Source organism: Armigeres subalbatus, chromosome 1 (assembly GCF_024139115.2).
Source record: "Armigeres subalbatus isolate Guangzhou_Male chromosome 1, GZ_Asu_2, whole genome shotgun sequence".
Classification (NCBI taxonomy): domain Eukaryota; kingdom Metazoa; phylum Arthropoda; class Insecta; order Diptera; family Culicidae; genus Armigeres; species Armigeres subalbatus.
This window is the reverse complement of record NC_085139.1, coordinates 8880074-8901697: the sequence shown is the minus strand read 5'-3', so window position 1 is coordinate 8901697 and position 21624 is coordinate 8880074. Positions and strand designations below refer to the sequence as shown.

Genomic DNA, 21624 nt, shown 5'->3' with positions numbered 1-21624 from the left:
TATAAGATATTTATATAAATAAATACCTATCAAAAAGATAGTGGTGCGGTTGCAGGTCATTGTTATCAAAGCCGGTGATGCATTTGAATATGGTAGGGTTTTAATGTTTTCATTTTCATGTTCATCATTCACATAAATAACAAAATGATAAAATCATACAATAGGGAGTTGAGCCAAGTCTCCAACATGAATTGATGCCCTCCATAATGCAAAGTCTTTGCCCCTAAGTTACATTGCAAGATTTGATACAAAACACACAAAATGTGTTTTTTATACTTTAATTGAAAGTTAAAGTTAAAGTTAAAGCAACTGTTATCGTCGAACAAACTTTGGATATTTTACATCAAAGCTTAGAACCTCGTATTTTTAAATGCGATCAAATCCAAAATAAGTTCGATTAGGTGCAAATAAATACACCAAGTATTCCAGTTCAATAATCAAAGCATTGAAGGATTCTTTCAACACGATACATAGTACGGCTGTTGTAATCTTGTAATCTTGTAATATCAACGCACCCTCTGACCATAGCCTATCTGCGTTGTATTTAAATACTGCTGAGCGATACGTCTACCGGGCAACACGTCCGGAGTGCACTGCACTAAGATCTCCTTAGATGCAACCGGACCGAGATCTTACTTAAGGCTCCGAAGGGTCCCGTTTCGTTGTGATATGTTGCCATAAAATAGTAATTTATGCACTTGCTTTTCTAATCTACGGGAATATTTAAATTTACTAATGATATTGATTATTCACGATGTATCTAAATATGTTGCAAGTCAATTCATTCACCGATCAGATTAGAACGAGCTCAGTGCAATTAAAATATAAACGAAATACTTATCTGCAATTCACAGAGGATGTTGGGATTGTCCTTGAAGTAATCTCGTTGTGAACACAGACTTCCTGTATTGACGGTGGTTGTAGGTAGTATTAGTTATGAATACCACTGCTGATACCGGAACTATGAGATTTTCTTGAATTAAATTATTTATCATTGGTCGTCTGGAAAGAGGTAGATAAAAGAATTGAGCCGCTTTCACTCGCCGGCCCGCAAAACATTAGTAAGTAATTAATCTTACTACAAAGACAAAAATGCAGTTCGTATAATTCTGCCTTAATAATGGTAATAATGGTTATCATAAATTAATTCAGTTCCTAACTAAAAGCTTATCCTCAACGCTTTGGCTGTCAATAGTCTCCACAATATGAAACCTGAAGGTTATAACTTGTTCAATCCTACATCTGTTTATATTAAAACTCAATCCTAACTGCCCCGAAACCGCTTTCAACACACAACTGCCTCGAGCACAGCCACTACATGTGACCCACAGGACCCCAAACGAGGGCGGCCTACACTATACCATTACAACGCAGAGTTTACACCCTCTCCTGGGCTGTGACGCTGAAAACATGCTCCTAACATTTGATGCCTAAATAAAATAAAAATAATTAAACTAATTACACTAAATCTTACACTTTGAGCGATCCCGGCTAACATGCGCGTTAAACAATGTGTTTCATGAGTGCTGATCACTCATGAACGCACCGAATTCGGGGAAAAGAAATGCAATGTAACGCAGAGTTTAAACCCTCTCTTGCGCTAAGTAATGCTGAAAACCTAACTTCTAGGAATTTGATTCGTAGAAACAAATTACCTATATTGAAATTGTTGCGTGGCAAAATAAGTTATACTATTAGCTAATTTAGTTAAACCCTGACTACCCCACATTATACTGGCCCGTTTGGAGTCATCCAGTGGCACTTGGTTTTAACATTCGTTTTCTTTTTAAATTCTACAACATTTCATCACGCATACCCCCCCCATATTAGTCATATGTACAACGAATGCTTGAGCTTGACTATTACTATACTAAGTATAGCAAAAGACCGGAAGTAATCATGGGACCAGCCACCACCACATAGCACGGCTGTTGTAATGTTTCCAAAAGCGCATTTGCACGAAATTCCACGCCACGCTTCATATTCGAAAGGAACAACCGCACACTAGGAAATGCCGCAATGTTATCTTCCCATAGGAATCGAGCATACGGGCTTTAAAAAGCGCTGTGCATCCCTTTGGCAGGGCTGGTAGCGATAAATGCCGTTCAAAATAGTGACTTAGTGACCAACGATGACGAAAAAAGTGACCAAATAGTGACTTTCAGAAGCAGAAAAAGTGACCAAATAGTGACTTTTGTATAAAGTACTAACCAGGTAGTGAGCTGAGTTGCATTCGTATTGTTAATGTGTAACTCGTAGTAGATCAGAAACTAGGGATGTTTTTTCAAATCCTTATTAGAATGCTATCAGAAATCAGGAGAAGACAAAAATTACAAAATCATGAGGATTACTACTGCTGGCCGTGTGAGTCTTCATCGTAACTAGGGAGAGGATGGATCTTAGCAGGGGACAACGGACTTGGCGACACCATCATAAATAAAACAGAGTTGGATATTGAGGAAGGTATTCATTGGGACATCCAGAGGCTAGAAATATGACCATGGTAAACCTTATTCCGTAACACACGGGAGCAGGTGACGAGTTACAACTTGTTACACTAAACCATGCTTTTCAACAACGATTTTGAAGCAAGTTCTACAGTATTGTGGTAATAAAGTTTAACATGAGCTCGAAGTTTTTCGTGAAACTGCAGTTTGTGTATGAAAAAGGCAGAATGAAGTATAACAAATTTTGCGCTGTCTTTTAATATCGATCAAAAAATATTGTCTCGTCAAAATATATTTCCAAAAGTTTCACCATATATAGATGATTCAGCTGCAAGACAGTATGAAAAAGTGCTAGAACGATGTTTTGGATTGAGCTTTCGCTAATTTTTATGTAGTTAGACGTGTGAACATTAGTTTTGGCACGTTAAAAATTAACACGGTTTTTCGTTAAAAAAGAAATTAAATGATCTAATCAATTACTAAACAGAGAATTATTTGGAATCACAAAGCTTATGAATCTTTATAAGGAAAAATTGTTAAAACAAAAACTTAGAGAATCCGAAAAATATATAAAGCTCTTTTAGTGGAATGTATTCAACCGTCTAAGACGAATTAAGTACTCTCCATTTAATTCCACCAATTAATTTTCGATATCTTTGAGATACGTATTTCAACCACAACGGTGTGGTCGTCTTCAGTGTCTCGTACTTGACTCGACTCGACGAGAATCCAAAATTATGATGACATTTTTAAAATACGATTTTTAATAATTAAAAATAACATTTTTAATTGAAACAAATTGAAATACATATAGAGTCCATTTGCCATTTGCTTTTTTCGAGACCCTGATCTCGGTTTCATTAAAAACATTAACTCATATATAACATGAATTTTACCGAACCTAAGTTTCCTAAGTTTCAAGTTTCATAAAATGTGATCCAAATTTGATGCAGAAATTGCTTTGGAAAACTCTGAAATTTTTTCTGAAATTTTAGCGGAAGTTGATTTTTTGTGGAAAATCTTGTGAAAATTTCTAGGATTTTTTCAGAAATTTTGCAGAAAATACTTCAATCCTTGTAAAATCTTTCTCCAGGAGTTCAAACGGAAATTCCAACAGAAATCCGATAACGAATGTCAGCACAAAAACTTCCGGAAATTCTTTCATACCATAAATCCAAGGCAGAATATTTTCCTGCTGTCTTTCAGGAATTTCCGCGGAAACTGCACGTCAATTACTATAAAAACTTCTCCGCGAATCCCTGAAAAAAAAATCTGCTTCAAATACAAGCGGATTTTTTCATGAATTCCGGTAGAAATCTTTTTGAGAATTCCTGTAGATATTTTTTGATGAATTCCGAAAATTATTTCCCAAATTCAAGGCGGAATTTTTACGAAAAAAAAAAACAAATTTCCACCCAAAACTAAATCCGCGCGAAGCCTCAACCGTTATGTAAATCCGCATCAAATCCGCGAGAATAGCAAAAACCGCGAAAATCGCGAAATCCTCGTAGTCGTAACAATCCTGCGCTTTATATACGGCGTTGCCTAAACGTATGCCCAAGCTTCGCTGTGTGGTCTGTCTGTGTGTCTCTCGATCCCGAAGTCCATGGTTCGAACCCACTCTGCCTTTCATAAGACGGCTTTGGAGCAATTTTTCAAACTTTAAATATTTTGCTAACAGATTTACATTTGATTTGGTTGATGATAATAGTAGGCACAAATGATTTTTGTTTTGAACTTTTTTTTAACAAACGGTGAATAGTGACTTTAGTGACCATTTTCCGAAAAATAGTGACTTTAGTGACTTTTGGATGCAAATAGTGACTTTTTAGTGACTAGGCTCAAAATAGTGACCAAGTCACTAAAAAGTGACTTACTACCAGCCCTGCTTTGGGGATCGCCGCGTGTTATTTTGGGCACATGTGTTAATATTCACTCCCGCCATGCTCGCCGTTTGCTCTTGGAGTGAAAGGAAGGAGAAACAATTGAGGAGATGAATGAATATGGCAAATAGTCGTACAAACGGTTTTATGAAAGGTCGAAATCACAAACAACCGAGAACACAAAAGGTTAGAATAGGACAAAAAGCTGAATGCATAATGCAACGTACACACTAGTCAAGCAGTTTGACGAACATTGACTCCGCCCCCAAGAAAACGCTTCGGTTGCTGCTTTGTTTGAACGTGTGTGAAGTTGTTCGAACAACCATTTGACAGTTGGCGGCTCGGTTGGAAAAATTGAAACGGTTTGATTTTGGTTTGAGTTGTCGGGGGTGGAGTCAAGGTTCGCCGAACATATTTGAGCATTTGTAGTGAAGTTGCACAAACCCCCATATATTTTTTGATGGTTGGTGCTTCGGTCGTTCGTGTGTGATATTGTTGGTCGAATAAATTGATTGTTCGTGCCGGTGTTGGTAAAACTTGATGGATGTTTGAATAAACGAGAGGTGGAGTCAATGTTGGTCAAACTGCTTGACCGTGTGTACGTTCCATAAAAGAATCAGCCGGCACTCTGGCACCTATGCGGAACGCATCTGCTTGTTAGTCCTTTGCCGGCTTATGTTTCGTCCACGCCACGAGCCGTCTTCGTCAACAACATCAGCAACGTCAACATCGACCGAGTTCGAGTCTGCTATGTAGAAGTGGAACAGGTGGTAAATCCACCAAGGCGCTCTTTTCGAGTACGAAGACCGTCATAAAGGTTTGATTCCTACCACCTGAGGAAACATGTTGCAGACAACCAGAACCAATCGGTACCCTGCACGGCGCTGTGCTCTTACTATGCAGCATTCTCAGGATGTAGAGGATCGTAATAAGAAAACCATCGGGTTTCAGGGTACAAAACTTGAGGGATATCTGAAACGATTTTTGACGAATTGAATCAGCTACGTGTGGCGCTAGGTGTGATTTAGCATTTAGCAGAACTTCGGTCTATTCTATATAAATAGAAAACCCAGCAAAGATGGGACAGATTACAATTACAGGCAGTATCAACCGTGGCGTTTAAAATCTTCTTATTGACATTACATCCACCCACTGGGACAGAGCCGCCTCGCAGCTTAGTGTTCATTAAGCACTTCCACAGTTATTAACTGCGAGGTTTACCCAAGTTAACATTTTTGCATTCGTATATCATGAGGTTAACACGATGATACGTTTATGCCCATGGGGCAGCAGGGACTATGTCCAAGGGCTTGACGATCCCTCCCCAGGCCATCTGCGAGTTGTGGCGCCTGCCTAGGATGTGGTGGGGTTTGACAGTGGGCCCTGTTAAACCTCTATAAAAAGCTGCATGAATCCGCAAGTAGGCTCCGCCAAAGCGACCGTGTGCCGCTCAAAGCGCACAAGCCCAAGTCCTGGTGTTAGGTGGGACGATAAACAGCCCTGACACGACGGCCCTCCGACGAGACAGGAGGTTTGCGCAGGCCCAATAAGCCGCCTTTAAAAACAACCATTACGAACAACATAGAAGATAATACGACTCGATACAATCGGCAACGACCTAGGCGACGAATAAAGGATCACGATTGGAAGCTTGGAACATGGAACTGCAAGTCGCTAGACTTCGCAGGTTGCGACAGGATAATCTACGATGAATTACATCCCCGCAACTTCGACGTCGTAGCGCTGCAGGAAATCTGCTGGACAGGACAGAAAGTGTGGAAAAGAGGGCTGTGGCACCAAAGCTGTGGCACCACCAACGAGCTGGGAACCGGCTTCATAGTGCTGGGAAAGATGCGCCAACGCGTGATTGGGTGGCAGCCAATCAACGCAAGGATGTGCAAGCTGAAGATAAAAGGCCGTTTCTTCAACTATAGCATCATCAACGTGCACTGCCCACACGAAGGGAGATCCGACGACGAGAAAGAAGCGTTCTATGCGCAGCTGGAGCAGACATACGATGGATGCCCACTGCGGAACGTCAAAATCGTCATCGGTGACATGAACGCTCAGGTAGGAAGGGAGGAAATGTATAGACCGGTCATCGGACCGGATAGTCTGCATACCGTATCGAACGACAACGGCCAACGATGCATAAACTTTGGTAGTCCGAAGCACTTTCTTCCCCCGCAAGAATATCCACAAGGCCACATGGAAATCACCTAATCAAGTAACGGAAAACAAAATCGACCACGTTCTAATCGACGGTAAATTCTTCTCCGACATCACGAACGTACGCACTTACCGCAGTGCGAATATTGAATCCGACCACTACCTCGTCGCAGTATGTCTGCGCTCAAAACCCTCGACGGTGATCAACACGCGTCGGAGTCGTCCGTCGCGGCTTAACATTGGGCGGCTACAAGGTGGTAGACTAGCCCAAGACTACGCGCAGCAGCTGGAAGTGGCACTCTCTTGAAGATGGCTGGAGAGATATTCGATCCGCCATTGGAAGCACCGCAACCGCTGCACTAGGCACTAGGCAGTTAGTTGAGGAGAAGAATGCAGCATGGGCGAGATTGTTGCAACACCGCATGAGGGCGAACGAGGCACGATACAAACGGGCGCGGAACAGACAAAACTCGATTTTCCGGAGGAAAAAGCGCCAGCAGGAAGATCGAGACCGTGAAGAGACGGAAGAATTGTACCGCGCTAATAACGCACGAAAGTTCTATGAGAAGTTGAACCGTTCACGTAAGGGCCACGTGCCACAGCCCGATATGTGTAAGGACATAAACGGGAACCTTCTTACGAACGAGCGTGAGGTGATCCAAAAGTGGCGGCAGCACTACGAAGAGCACCTGAATGGCGATATGGCAGACAACGGTAGCGGTATGGTAATGAACCTAGGAGCACTCGCGCAGGACATGCGACTTCCGGCTCCGAATCTCCAGGAAATCCAGGAGGAGATCGGCCGGCTGAAAAACAACAAAGCCCCTGGAGTTGACCAACTACCAGGAGAGCTGTTTAAACACGGTGGTGAAGCACTGGCTAGAGCGCTGTACTGGGTGATTACCAAGGTTTGGGAGGATGAGGTTCTGCCGCAGGAGTGGATGGAAGGTAGCGTGTGTCCCATCTACAAAAAGGGCGATAAGCTGGATTGTAGCAACTACCGCACAATCACATTGCTGAACGCCGCCTACAAGATACTCTCCCAAATTTAATGCCGTTGACTAGCACCAATTGCAAGGGAGTTCGTGGGGCAGTACTAGGCGGGTTTTATGGGCGAACGCTCTACCACAGACCAGGTGTTCGCCATACGTCAGGTATTGCAGAAATGCCGCGAATACAACGTGCCCACTAGGGCAGTTCAAATTTCAAAAATGTTCGAAAATTCCAACTCCCATATGTCTATTAGCATCATTTTGATAATATAGGAGTCCTGGCAAAAATTCAGGCAATTCGGTGGCCATTTAGGGGTGGCGCGAAGTCAATTTATGTTTATATGGAAATTTGTATGGGAAAAACTTAAAATTTATTCAAGTCTCCCTACAACTGTCAAATCGTGATGAATTCAAATAAACATCCCCAACCTCCCTTTTTGGAATCTATATAAATGAGACCTCCGGATAACACATCAGTTATGAGTGGATTGAACGGTTCTATTGACAGTGTGAATATGAGATAAATGGCTAAAATGGTGTAATTAGCCTTAACGTAGCAGTGGAAATAAAAATCAAAATTAATGAGTTACCCACTGTTTGAGCTCAAATAGTTTCCAAAAATGGAGGTTGGGGATGTTTATTTGAATTCATCACGATTTGAGAGTTGTAGGTGGATTTGAATATATTTTATGTTTTTCCCATACAAATTTCCATATAAACATAAATTGACTTCGCGCCACCCCTAAATGGCCACCGAATTGCCTGAAATTTTGCCAGGACTCCTATATTATCAAAATGATGCTAATAGACATATGGGAGTTGGAATTTTCGAACATTTTCGAAATGTGAACTGCCCTAGCCCACACATCATCTATTTGTCGACTTCAAAGCCGCATATGATACAATCGATCGGGACCAGCTATGGCAGCTAATGCACGAAAACGGATTTCCGGATAAACTGATACGGTTGATCAAGGCGACGATGGATCGGGTGATGTGCGTAGTTCGAGTTTCAGGGGCATTCTCGAGTCCCTTCGAAACCCGTAGAGGGTTACGGCAAGGTGATGGTCTTTCGTGTCTGCTATTCAACATCGCTTTGGAGGGAGTAATGCGAAGGGCAGGGATTGACACGAGTGGTACGATTTTCACGAAGTCCGTCCAGTTATTTGGTTTCGCCGACGACATTGATATCATGGCACGTAACTTTGAGAGGATGGTGGAAGCCTACATCAGACTGAAAAGCGAAGCTAAACGGATTGGACTAATCATCAACACGTCGAAGACGAAGTACATGACAGGAAGAGGCTCAAGAGAGGTCATCAGAGCCACCCACCACGAGTTTCTATCGGTGGTGACGAAATCGAGGTGGTTGAAGAATTCGTGTACTTGGGCTCACTGGTGACCGCCGATAACGATACCAGCAGAGAAATTCGGAGACGCATAGTGGCTGGAAATCGTACGTACTTTGGACTCCGCAAGACGCTCCGATCGAATAGAGTTCGCCGCCGTACCAAACTGACTATCTACAAAACGCTTATAAGACCGGTAGTTCTCTACGGACACGAGACCTGGACGATGCTCGTGGAGGACCAACGCGCACTGGGAGTTTTCGAAAGGAAAGTGTTGCGTACCATCTATGGTGGGGTGCAGATGGCGGACGGTACGTGGAGGAGGCGAATGAACCACGAGTTGCATCAGCTGTTGGGAGAACCATCCATCGTTCGCACCGCGAAAATCGGAAGACTGCGGTGGGCCGGGCACGTAGCCAGAATGTCGGACAGTAATCCGGTGAAAATGGTTCTTGACAACGATCCGACGGGAACAAGAAGGCGAGGTGCACAGCGGGCAAGGTGGATCGATCAGGTGGAGGACGACTTGCGGACCCTCCGCAGACTGCGTGGTTGGCGAAGTGCAGCCATGGACCAAGCTGAATGGAGAAGTCTTTTATGTGCAGCACAGGCCACTCCGGCCTTAGTCTGATAATAAATAAATAAATAACCGCACACTAGGAAATGCCGCAATGTTATCTTCCCATACGAATCGAGCATACGGGCTTTAAAAAGCGCTGTGCATCCCTTTGGGGATCGCCGCGTGTTATTTTGGGCACATGTGTTAATATTCACTCCCGCCAGACTCGCCGTTTACTCTTGGAGTGAAAGGGAGGAGAAACAATTGAGGAGATGAATAAATATGGCAAATAGTCGTACAAATGGTTTTATGAAAGGTCGAAATCACAAACAACCGAGAACACAAAAGGTTAGAATAGGACAAAAAGCTGAATGCAAGGTAATAAGACTTTAAAACAAATACAACGAAGGTCATTCACATCGTTATCCGTAGCAAGTTTCGTCAGAGATAGTCACTCTGGCGGCATGCTCGCATTGTAGAGCAACTAGCGACAACTAGCCAACATCACCGAGTTGAAGCTTGGAAACATCCAAATGAATCAGCCGGCACTCTGGCACCTATGCGGAACGCATCTGCTTGTCAGTCTTATGGTCGATTTCTTCACCTCCGCTTAGGCCTTAAACCATGTTTAAGCGTATGGGTAAGCACCGCTTAAGAGTTAAGCTGAGGTGAAGAAATTGGCCCTTAGTCCTTTTCCGGCTTATGTTTCGTCCACTCCACGACACGAGCCAGCTTCGTCAACAACATCAGAAACGTCAACATCGACCGAGTTCAAATCTGCTATATAGAAGCGGAATCAGTGGTAAATCCTCCAAGGCGCTCTTTTCGAGTACGAAGACCGCCATATAGGTTCGGTTCCTACCACCTGTATTAAGAGGAAACATGTTGCAGACAACCAGAGCCAATCGGTACCCTGCACGGCGCTGTGCTCTTACTATGCAGCATTCTCAGGATGTAGAGGATCGTAATAAGAAAACCATCGGGTTTCAGGGTACAAAACGTGAGGGATATCTGAAACGATTTTTGACGAATTGAATCAGCTACGTGTGGCGCTAGGTGTGATTTAGCATTTAGCAGAACTTCGGTCTATTCTATATGAATTTCACCCAGCAAAGATGGGACAGATTACAATTACAGGCAGTGAGGCAGTATCGTATCAACCGTGGCGTTTAAAATATGCCGTGTCAAAAACGTTACGGGGGGTTACTGTTCCTGATCTTCATCTTGTAGTTCCATGAACAATTGGAAAATTAAAAATAAATTTTCATTAGATTTGTTTAGCATTGAACAGGTACGTTAGGCAACATCCATAAATAACGTAATGCTTTGAGGAAGAGGGGGAGTTGCCTGAAGTGTGACGATCCATACAAAATTTTCAAATGCTTCATACAAAAAGTGTATGGGGGCCGGAGGGAGGGGGGTTGAAAATGGCCAATTTTTGCGTTACGTGATTAATGGATCTTCCCTCAAAACGAACTTAATGCTTTTTATTAAATATTTTATTTTATGCGAAAACATGAATTTGTTTCTGATTGAGTTTCAGTGTAACAGGAAAAGGCCGATCCCATCGATCCCATCGGCCATCTGCCTTTTATGAATAACTACACTTCTGGCAACCGTGAAGGGATAAAAACAAAAATAAATGTTGCAAATTTTTGGTGTTTATTGAAGCCACTTTATAATAAGAGGAACTTTTATTGTATGATTCATTCTTATAAACTTCAACAAGGTTTTGGAGAACTAAATCAAAACTTTTAGTGGATTACTATACAAGATGATATTTACTATTTTGTTAACAAACATTCAGCCTCAAGATTATTCGTGTCCTGTATCATTATGATTTTTGAATAAACAAACTTTACTGAGATGACAATGTTAATGAAATAAATGTTTCCAATGAAAAAAGATGTAAGTATTGATCGGGATTGAGGGTTTTGTAATACATATAGCAAGTTGTAAAGCAAGTCTATAACTCTACAGATTTTAATGATTTTATCAATCCCACTCTTGTTATTCATCTTCACACATCGAATCCACTGGGATTGATGTTTTAGACGCTTCGAACTTCGAACATCTTCTGCTGTGCGAATTGAGAAATATGTGTGATGCTCGCTTTGATCAACTCCAGAAACCGGTAATCATTCATCAAATCAGTTGTACGCTGGTATGGCCATGTTATGCACCTCGAATCGAAACGAGCTAACCGTTTGGACGTAGCGCAGTAAGGGCACCTTGGAGACGGCGTTGGGCAAATATGAATACTTTTTAGGTAACTGCAGAAGTATTAGAAATCTACATAATTTGAATCTATTTTGAGTTAACAAAATGTCTTCTATTTTCAGCACAGCACAAGGAATACAGTATCTAATACTTGATAATGAAAGGAATAGTTCGATATTAGGATATTACACATGAAACTAATATTGCATGTACAATAGACCTTAAATAAATTATACCTACGCGACTTTCACACTAATTGTTTTTTTATTAATGAATAACAAAACAACGTCACTAACTTTTTATTCTTTCAATTTCAGTACGTTGCTCGAAGCTATTGAATCCCGAAAGTCACGCAGTTAGTTTTGGCACTACTCAGAAGGGTAAAACCAAAATTTCCATCGACGGGTACGACTATGTCAAGAATGCAGCATTTGGAGAGAGAATCTACTGGGCCTGTACGCAGCGCATACGCCGAAAATGCCCGGCTAGGATCAGCACAGGCGTCTACGGACCAGAAATATCATACAACTGTCGCGCGCACACGCACCCCCCGGAATATAATTCTTATTACTGGTAGAATTTTTGCCGATCAACTCAGTGATGGCAAATGCCTACTTTCATAAATCAAATTAGAATATAACTCAGGGTTTCAACATGTAACAGCTTTTCGACGATACCAAAGATTCTGTTTTGCATCTAGTCAATGAGGAGAGCAGAATGTTATTTTTAAATGTTTCCAAATAACATAAAACAATGAAAATTATCCTTAAATACATTAATTAAATCCTGCCTCGAAACCATTTGAACTAGTCAGCAGTTGATGTACGAGAGTTTCAATCAGACTTACGCTGCGATAATAATAATAATAATAATAAAAATTCTCTTTTTCGATTCCCAGGTCGTCGTTCTACAGTCCTAAACCTTTCGGACCACGATTTTAGCGTGCTCCCTACGGAGAGGGGCAAATCAAAGATCATCATCGATGGTTATTGCTATCGCAGGAAGAGCCTCAAAGGTAACAAAGTATACTGGGCCTGCACAAAACTTCGCACGAACCAGTGCCGCGCCAGAATCACAACAAGAACCGACAGTTCGAAGATTATGTACAACCTACGTCCACATAATCATCCGCCAGAAAATTTTGACAGGAATAATATCTAGCTTTGAAATACAGGAATTATTGACTTGAGTCGACCATTTTACTCTATTCTATTATTTCATCAAGTTCACCTTATCTTCTTCTGTACGTCGTTCTAATTCGCATCTTACTATGTTAACCGTTTCAGCACCTACGGTGAGAAGAATCGCAGTCAGAAGGGAGTTCCGAATGAAGCCCGACTGGAACGAAACTACGATTCAGTTCCCACTGGACATGCGAACCGTGACAGATAACAGGGGACGCCCAATTCTGCTCGTGGATGGACATGCATATTCGCGGAACAACATGGGCAAGACTCAAACCTACTGGTTGTGCTCGAAGAATCGCTCACTGAAGTGCTGTGCCCGAATTATCACTCGCATGGACAGGGCCGGGGTAGTTTTCAAGAATCCATTCCATAACCACCCACCGTAAACGCCATCTGGTCACGTTGTGACAGTTTGCAATACATGCAGAGTATATAAAACAGCGACAAACCACATTATCTTTTCTTGTGTTTGATTTAAGTGCTAACACTAAGCTTCTCAAGTATTAAACTTCCCACACATTAAGCTTATTCTAGCAGACTGAAAGAATTTTGTCCACCTTTGCAGATGGTCGCGAAATCACCTTCATCGTGGGAAAGTTTGGCAATATGCAGCTCTTGATCGACGGTCATCTATTCCAGCGTTCGCAGATTCGCGAACGGATCGTCATCTGGAACTGCTCTCGCCGTAGAGCTGGGTAATTGCAGAGTTAGCGTATGTATCTTGGAATAATTATTTATGTTTGGAAATTTATTTTCTTAGATGCAAAAGCCGCATAAGTACCATACGGGGTCGCACGGGAGTTGCACTGTCGTTTCGCGATGATCACAACCACGAGAGTAAAGTGAAAATGGAGGGTGACAATATCAAAGTCATCAAAAAGACCAAGCTGAGGATTGTGCATTGTGATTGAGGAAATTATTATCACATATTATGTTAGTTGTCAACATATATTATTTTTATTAACCTTAATTTGTCTACATTATATTTTTATTCTTGAAAGATTGTGCATGATTCTATATCGTGCCTAATAAGTTTGAATAAATATATGACTAGAATTAATCATTTAATCAAATACACAAGTCCACGACAATATTCATATTATTTTACTATCACGAGGGATGAATTACAATAATGTCATAGGGTAATTAAACTGAAAAACGCATTTTGGTAACCTTCTTCTTATTTAATTGCATATTGTCGTTAATTGCATATTATTCGGCAACTCGGCCGTACGAAAACCATTTGCCTTTGAAAACCATTTGCCCACCCCCCCCCCCCCCCCTCTCGTTTAATAAACAATGTGCACTCGCTTGACTGTGGATATACAACAGTAAAGCACATGTGGAGATTGGACAAATCAAGCATCCGAAAGATATTCAATTTGCAAAAAAGAGAGCTAACCGCGGTGAAGGTTGGTACTCGGATTCTGATGGCTTTTCCGCAAACGTGACCTTTAAGTGGTCTTGTGGTGTAGGGGTTATCACGCCTATCTAGAGAGTAGGAGGTTGAGGGTTCGAGTCCCTCCAAGACACGTGGATTCTTTTTCGCAAATTTCATATCAATTTGTCCATTTCAAAACATGTGCTGTGCATATGCACAGCCAAGATATTTAACCTTCTTCTTATTTAATTAACGTTATTTAATCTTCTTAGTAAATTAACGTCCAAGTCGGGTGGTTTAACCCCCGGAAATAGGAAATTCACTTTGATTGAACTGAACCTTCTTCTTCTTCAATGACTCTACATTCCAACTGTAACTTGGCCTGCTTTTCAACTTAGTATTCTATTAGCATTTCCTCAGTTATTAATTGACAGCTTTTCTATGCCCGCTATTTCATGAGTATGTATCTTGTGTGGCAAGTACAATGGATACACTATGCCCAGAGAGTCGAGAATGTTTCCAACCCGAAAACATCCTAGACCGGACCGAGAATCGAAATTGGTTTAGTTGGTTTCAGCCGAAATTGGTTTAGTTAGGTTTCAGCCGAAATTATTGATTTTATTGCATAAGTCGATAATCACCAATATTTTTTATAAGCCTATCTACGTCAAAAAACGAGGAGGCTTACCGTAATTATGTTTGACAAGATACAAAACTTTAGGTATGTATCTGGTATCGGCTAGGGGTAATATTGCCAACTCAGCTAAGACAATATTTTCTCTAACTTTAAAAAACGCCTAACCACTGAACATATTTTAGGTGTTCAAAAACCAATTAAAACAATTTTTGCTTGAATTAGAGATGATTTTAAACAATGAAAATTACTTCGACCGTGGAACACCAATTGAATTATTGTCCGATTGAAAATGGAATCAACAGTAAATATAATATTTATTTGCGTAAAATCATTTATACACGACCCTTTTAGTAATGCAGCAAATGTATCAATCGTTTTTGAGAGCTTTGATACATTTTTGATAAAACTCAAGATCCTTGTTGATCATTTACCCCTAGCTAGGGGGTGGCCATATTACCCCATATAGTAAATATGAGCAACACAAAATCGTCTTTTTAAACCCATTTTTTATAATATTTCAATTTTAATAATCAGGGTTTTTATACTGATATGAAAGAAGAAGCATTATACAGATCGTTCAGTGACAAATCTGCAGTATTTGGAAGCAATTTACTGTTTCACGAAATGTGTCACTTAAGGTGGCCATCTTGCCCCACTCTCCCCTAATGTCAGGTTTATTTTTTAATAATACTGTTCACATTTCCAAAGGAAGAATACTGCTCCGACTAGAAGTTGAAGAAAGAGACTATGGGAATGAATAGATTCGACGAATCGTAGAGAATTAATTAAAAATGTGAATAATATATCCATATTCAAAGACTATGCACATTTATAAGGGTCTACTACGAAAGGCCGAATCACGAATGGCCGAATTACAAAAGGCCGAAAGCAAAAAAGGCCGAAATCACATAAGGCCGAAACCACGAAAGGCCGAATGAAATCGGCAGACCAACAAAGTGGACCGGAGCGAGCGAGCGCATACCCGACGAACTTCATTTCGTCTAAAATTGATTTATTCTCTAATAAGTTCTCGAGTTATGCAGAAATGTCTGGTTCATGTGTATGGGAGCTTCCCTTTTCCAAAAGGGGGTGGGTTTTCAAACCACAACAAAACCATATCTTCCATTCCAAAACCTCCACATGCCAGATTTGGTTCCATTTGCTTGAATAATTCTCGAGTTATGATGAAATTAGTGTTTCATTTGTATGTAAGCTCTCCTTTCCAAAAAGGGGAGGGGTCTCAAACCAACTTAACCCTCTCTTTCCCACGACTTTTTTCAAAGATTTCAATAGGAAGGAATCATCTATGAAAAAAAAATGCTAGAACATAAGTTATTTGGAAAATCTTAAATTAGTGGAAAACGAAAAAAAAAAAGTTTTTGATTGTAAATGATTGTTTTCAATAGTTTCACTATTTTTACTCAAAATTGAATATATTTGCAGTCTAATGAAACCATAAAGTTGTGCTGAATACTGCTTTTTGTTATTGAAATAAATCGATGAATGTTGGAAGGTGCAAAATTTGATGGAGCTCTACACTGCCGTTCTACGCATAATTGTCCCATGTACATAGGGAATCCCAGCAAACATGGGACAAATATGCGTATGACGGCAGTACAGCTACCATGGGAAGAAAAGGGTTAAGAACCTTCTCCGGCCCCAAAAACCTTTGCATACAAATTTTCCCGCCAATCGGTTAAGTAGTTTCCGAGTCTATAAGATTCAGACAGACATTTTCCATTTTTATGTATATAGATTTTCAGACTAAGGCCGGAGTGACTTGTGCAGTTCATTAAAGTCTTTTCCATTCAGTTCGGTCCATGGCTGCACGTCGTCAACCATTCAGTCTGCGGAGGGTCCGCAAATCGTCCTCTACTTGATAGCAAGGTGGATTGCTCGCTTTGGGCCTAAATCTTTTTATCTGAGAGTTTATAAACATTCATTAACATATCGGTGAATATCACTCTCATTGAAAAATTGAAGTTGGATCTAAGTTGAGCAAAGTTGTAAAATAATTCAACGACCTAATTTTAATTCTGCTAGTAAATTAAGCCACATGGAAATGTGAATTTCAAGAAAAAAAAAACCCTGATTCGTATCACTTGAGGTTTCATTGGTTATTGGTTGGTTATTCTTAGGGTTTCAAATTATAACCATATTGCCATTTTCCCCTCATACTTGAAATGTGGTTAGACGGTAACTTGATATCGAAAACATAGTATTTCGAATGGCCATATTGTCCCTCTCTTCCTTAATTCTCACTGTTTATTAGTTCAATTCATTTAACAAGTTTCGTACACCACAAAACAACATTACCTTCTCTCCTACAGCGTATTGTTACCTGTCTTCAAAGCGTTCAGCTCTTTCACTAAACGATCCAGTTCATCATCAAGTCGCTTGGACTCCTGTTTCAGTTCTACCTGTTTGGCATCTTGGCGTATTTTACGTTGCCTGAAAATAAGTTACAGTAACGGTAATTGCAGTGCAGTGCAGTTACAGTGCGGTAATTGGAAGCTAAGCGCAAACAAACATACTTCATTTCGTCCAATAGCTTCATCAGCTTGTCCATTCTCTTCGCTACATTTTCGCGGTCCTGTTGAATCGAAACTCGAATCCTTTCCTCTTCGGCCCTTTTCTGTAGGTATTGCTGCCGCAAAGCGGTAGCCCTACGTCTTGCCGAGTCAATGTCCGCCCATCTGGTGTTAACCTGATTGTAGATGCAAAAACAAAAACAACCGTTAATTTTAATTGAAGATACATTTAAAAAAATGATACTGTGTAGGGGGAAAGACGGCTTTGGCAGGTTTTGTTCTATTATTGGCAGGGGGTTTTTGTCGACCAAATTTTATGAAATTTGGCCACAATATTCTTTGATATGCGAAGAATGTTTAGGCTAAATTTGAGCCTAGTCAGTCATAAAAAACCCCTGCTAATAATAGAACAAAACCTGCCAAAGCCGTCATTCCCCCTACATCAGTCGGCAGTACATCCAAAAAGTTAAAGATGCTCTGTTTTATTTAGTAAGGGAATGACAAAAGTAAATTAAGTACTTGAGTAGAGTTATAAACTTTGGCGGGTTTTAATTAATAATAGATAGTTAGGAACAAAAAGTGTATCTTATTGCTTCGTGAAAGCCTTATTCTTTCATCTACATAGAAAATCTGGAAAAATCTTTTCCTGTAATAGAATTTTTCTAGTTTCGAAGCTTGTTCTAAATCATCCCCCACTACCTAAATGACTGTTGAACCAAATTAAATAACTTAACTGTCTCGTTCAACATCTGTTGAATCGCATCGCGGTGCCCTGTCATTACGCGTTGCAGTTCCCGTTCCTTCCGGTAAAGATCTACCAGCTCTTGGGGAAGGCTATTTTCACCGAGGCGGTCCGGATTCACCAAGTGGGGCAAACTTTCTTCCCAGACCTTTTTGTATTCGAGCTCAGCAAATAAATCTGAAATGGTATTCTGGTCACCTCTAACCGAAACGCTAATACAGCATGCAATTCAGTGGCAAAGTCGCTACCTTTACAGTTCGATTCTACTCTAGCGTTCGCCTCCACTTGGGCATCTCGACCAATGTCCTCAACGAAAGATTGCATTTTTGTATGGAGATCAACCAGTTCGGCTTGCTGCCAAAAATGATGAAAAAGAGTCCACATTCTACTATTTTTTTAATTTGGATTAGTACTTACCAGCTCCGAAAGCGGTGTCATTTTCTCCAGATTTTCAATTTCCATTTCTTTTCAGTAGAAAACTGTTGCTGATGGGTAAATTTTCTATTACACAACGTTTACACCGAGATCCGAATCAACAGAAGCCAGAAACCAGAAACACAACTGTGCTGCATCAGACGTGAACAGCCACGTGTGCTCTTACAAAAAACTGAAATATTTCACGCATGCTCCAGAAGACCGTCATAAATTACGTATCTTGTGTGAAATACCTTACACGCACAGCTGAAAGTATGCTCTTTTTGGCAGAAATACACTCTTTTGCGGGAGAATGGGACTACCCACAAAAGGAGTAAAATTTGATGCATAAAAAGGATATGTTTTACACACTTTCCTGTTTTTATGCATAAATTTTAATCATTTATGAATAAAAGATAGTTATAATTGTGCATAATATTTATTCCTTTTTGTGTGTAGTCCCATTCTCCCATGAAAGAGCGTACTTTGAAGTCATAATTGAATACTTTATAGTCAAAAGAGCATACTTCAAAGTCTTTTGTGTGTAAACTTTTTTAGCAGTGTAGGTATCTTGAAGTCTGAACAGACTATAAGGGCATCTTTAGTAGAGTTATAAATTGTATTGGAGTTAGGAAATGTAATTGAAACTGTAAAAATGCCATCTTCAACAGACGTTATAGTTTCAAAAATTCGAACAGTTTCGTCGGGAAATTTATAACTGGAATACTGCTCAGTTGTATTTTTGCACGAATTTGCAACAGAATTTACTCGAGTTTTATTTCGTTCAAAACAATAGAAGATGACGTCATCAGCTACAAAAAATACTATTTCATCGACATCATAACAGTTTGACATTTGAATTGGCCTCGGAAGATTATTTTTACGTTTTCCAGTATAAAACATGTGCAGCTTATAACTGCTACTGAAGATGCATTTCTTGTTTTATATCTTTGACAGTTATAAAAAGTAAAACTCGGGAAATAAATATAACTATAACTGTAACATTACTAAAGATGCCCTAAAATATAATTATTATATTTTATAGTCTGTTCAGACTTCAAGCTTTATCGCTTTATCACTTGATGAATAACCCGCTTATTAATCATTTACCGTTCATCGTATACAGTTACAAATAAAACATGGGCACATGATCACATCATTTTATTTAATTGGGTCCTAAAATGAAGAATCGATATTCGACTACTACCCATTTTAATGAGTAGTGGCGCTTTTTAAAGAAAATGGGTGAATTTTTCACGGTGGGAATAATATCAACAATAACATAGTACCCATTAATGGGTAAAGTCATCTAACAGTGTAGGTTGCTGCGTATCTTTTTATAGAAATGTTTCATGAGCGATTTGAAATATGTCCCTTGTGAATGAGTGTGAAACATTTCTATAATCAGATACGCAGCAACTTACGTTGTTAAGTGAATACTAGGGTGGTTCAAAAAATCGATTTTGCTCCACAGTGCTCATCTGATTCTTTACCATGTTCTGAGTGTCCTCTGAAAATTTGAGCTCATTTGGATTAAAACTGATTTAGCACAAGCCGTTTCAAGTTTGCATGCAAATTAGTATGGGGAAATTTATTTTTTCATTATACTGTTAAAGACGTTCCCCCATTAAGCGCAGGTTAAAAGAAAACCTACATAGCTGAAAGGAATACTCAACAGCTTTTACCCAACGAAAATCGCATGTTGATTAATCACCCCAATAATTAGTAATCGATTTTAAGACAGATTGCGAATCTTTAGCCATGATCGTTAAACTTCTTTGAGGGCATCACTGAAATGTGCAGTGCAACATAGTAGCCTGAATTGTGTGTGCTATCTTTCGCGCCACGAGCAGCAATGTTGCCTGTTGATGAGTTATGCAATTAGCTCCAGAAAACTACGGTATACAGTCCCGATTCGCTGGTTGGGCCACGACCTCGGCCCAACTAACGAATTCGGTTTTTTAGTTGGGCCAACTGACAGCCATTTGAACACGTGTATTTCGACTTGAACATCACAAATGATGTCCAGTGACGCCCAATCCCATTTTCCGTGTTTACATTGAATTTTGACGTACGGTTGCTTTTTAGTTGGGCCATCGCCCAACCAGCGGAGGCCCAACTAAAAAGTGACCCAAGTATTAAAATCTAATTATTGGGGCGATTAATCAACACGCGATTTTCGTTGGGTGAAAGCTGTTGAGTATTCTTTTTAGCTGTATAGGTTTTCTTTTAACCTGCACTTAATGGGGAAGTGTCATTAACAGTATAATGAAAAAATAAATTTCCCCATACTAATTTGCATGCAAACTTGAAACGGCTTGTGCTAAATCAGTTTTAATCCAAATGAGCTCAAATGTTCAGAGGACACTCAGAACATGGTAAAGAACCAGATGAGCACTGTGGAGCAAAATCGATTTTTTGAACCACCCTAGTGAATACCCCTATTATTTTTACTGATTTAGAATTTTCCAGAATTTTTATAGCAACGGTACAAGTATTTTTGACCGATGCACTATCGTTTGCAACCATAAACGAGGTAGGGCTTTAGTAAGGAGCCTGGATTAAAAACAAAGAGACGCAATACTCCTACCTTTAACAACCTTGTGCTCGATTGGAACAACCGATTTGACAGCAAATGCGCTGTTCCAATTTTGACACTTTATCTCTTTGTTATGAGTGCAGCCTCTTTAGGCTTTAGGACTCAATTGAGTACTTTATCACGCTTAGATAACATTACCTAAAAATACGTTATTATTTTACCTAAAATTAGGTAATGGATGTTTACTACAAATATCGGTAAAAAATAGCGATAATTATCGTTAATTTTTACCGACTTTTAGGTATTTAACGTTTTCAGTCGCTGTCGATATTTTTTACCTAAAAATAGATATTTCTTGTGTTTGTCAAAAAAGAATCATTCTTGCTGCGCAGTTCCACAATTTCCTGCTATCAAAACTTTCTGAGTTTTCTTGCTTCCGGCAATTTTCCGGAGCTGTATTATTTCCCAAAAAATTCCGGTAAGAGTTCGATTGTTGAAAGCCAATTTTAAAGCGCACTATTGTGGAAATTTTGTCTTTTTACAGTGATCTGAGCAATGATGAATCCTCAACCGA

General features: G+C 40.1%; 1 protein-coding gene, 1 long non-coding RNA gene and 1 other non-coding gene across 7 annotated transcripts; 2 read left to right on the top strand and 1 right to left on the bottom strand.

Moving 5' to 3' along the window:
* Positions 1 to 10998: 10998 nt before the first annotated feature.
* Positions 10999 to 13879, top strand: LOC134221027 (uncharacterized). Of its 4 annotated transcripts, XR_009982177.1 has the most exons (7): positions 11000 to 11307; positions 11454 to 11668; positions 11742 to 11828; positions 11937 to 12441; positions 12518 to 13306; positions 13372 to 13501; positions 13567 to 13879. It is a non-coding gene; the product is annotated as an uncharacterized LOC134221027 (long non-coding RNA). The 4 variants fall into 4 exon arrangements; XR_009982179.1 differs by having other exon boundaries at positions 10999 to 11307; positions 11747 to 12441; XR_009982176.1 differs by having other exon boundaries at positions 10999 to 11307; positions 11742 to 12441.
* Positions 11538 to 18705, bottom strand: LOC134221014 (uncharacterized). Of its 2 annotated transcripts, XM_062700196.1 has the most exons (6): positions 18515 to 18705; positions 18346 to 18451; positions 18090 to 18274; positions 17359 to 17531; positions 17166 to 17275; positions 11538 to 11672 (listed from the first exon to the last, which is right to left on the bottom strand). In XM_062700196.1, the coding sequence occupies exons 1-6, from the start codon at positions 18557 to 18559 to the stop codon at positions 11665 to 11667; spliced, it is 627 nt and encodes a 208-aa protein (XP_062556180.1). In that variant the 5' UTR covers positions 18560 to 18705; the 3' UTR covers positions 11538 to 11664. The 2 variants fall into 2 exon arrangements, with proteins under 2 accessions (XP_062556180.1, XP_062556172.1); XM_062700188.1 differs by lacking the exon at positions 11538 to 11672 and having other exon boundaries at positions 16917 to 17275; positions 18515 to 18702.
* On the top strand, positions 14267 to 14340 carry Trnas-aga (transfer RNA serine (anticodon AGA)). The gene has a single exon. It is a non-coding gene; the product is annotated as a tRNA-Ser (tRNA).
* Positions 18706 to 21624: the final 2919 nt, after the last annotated feature.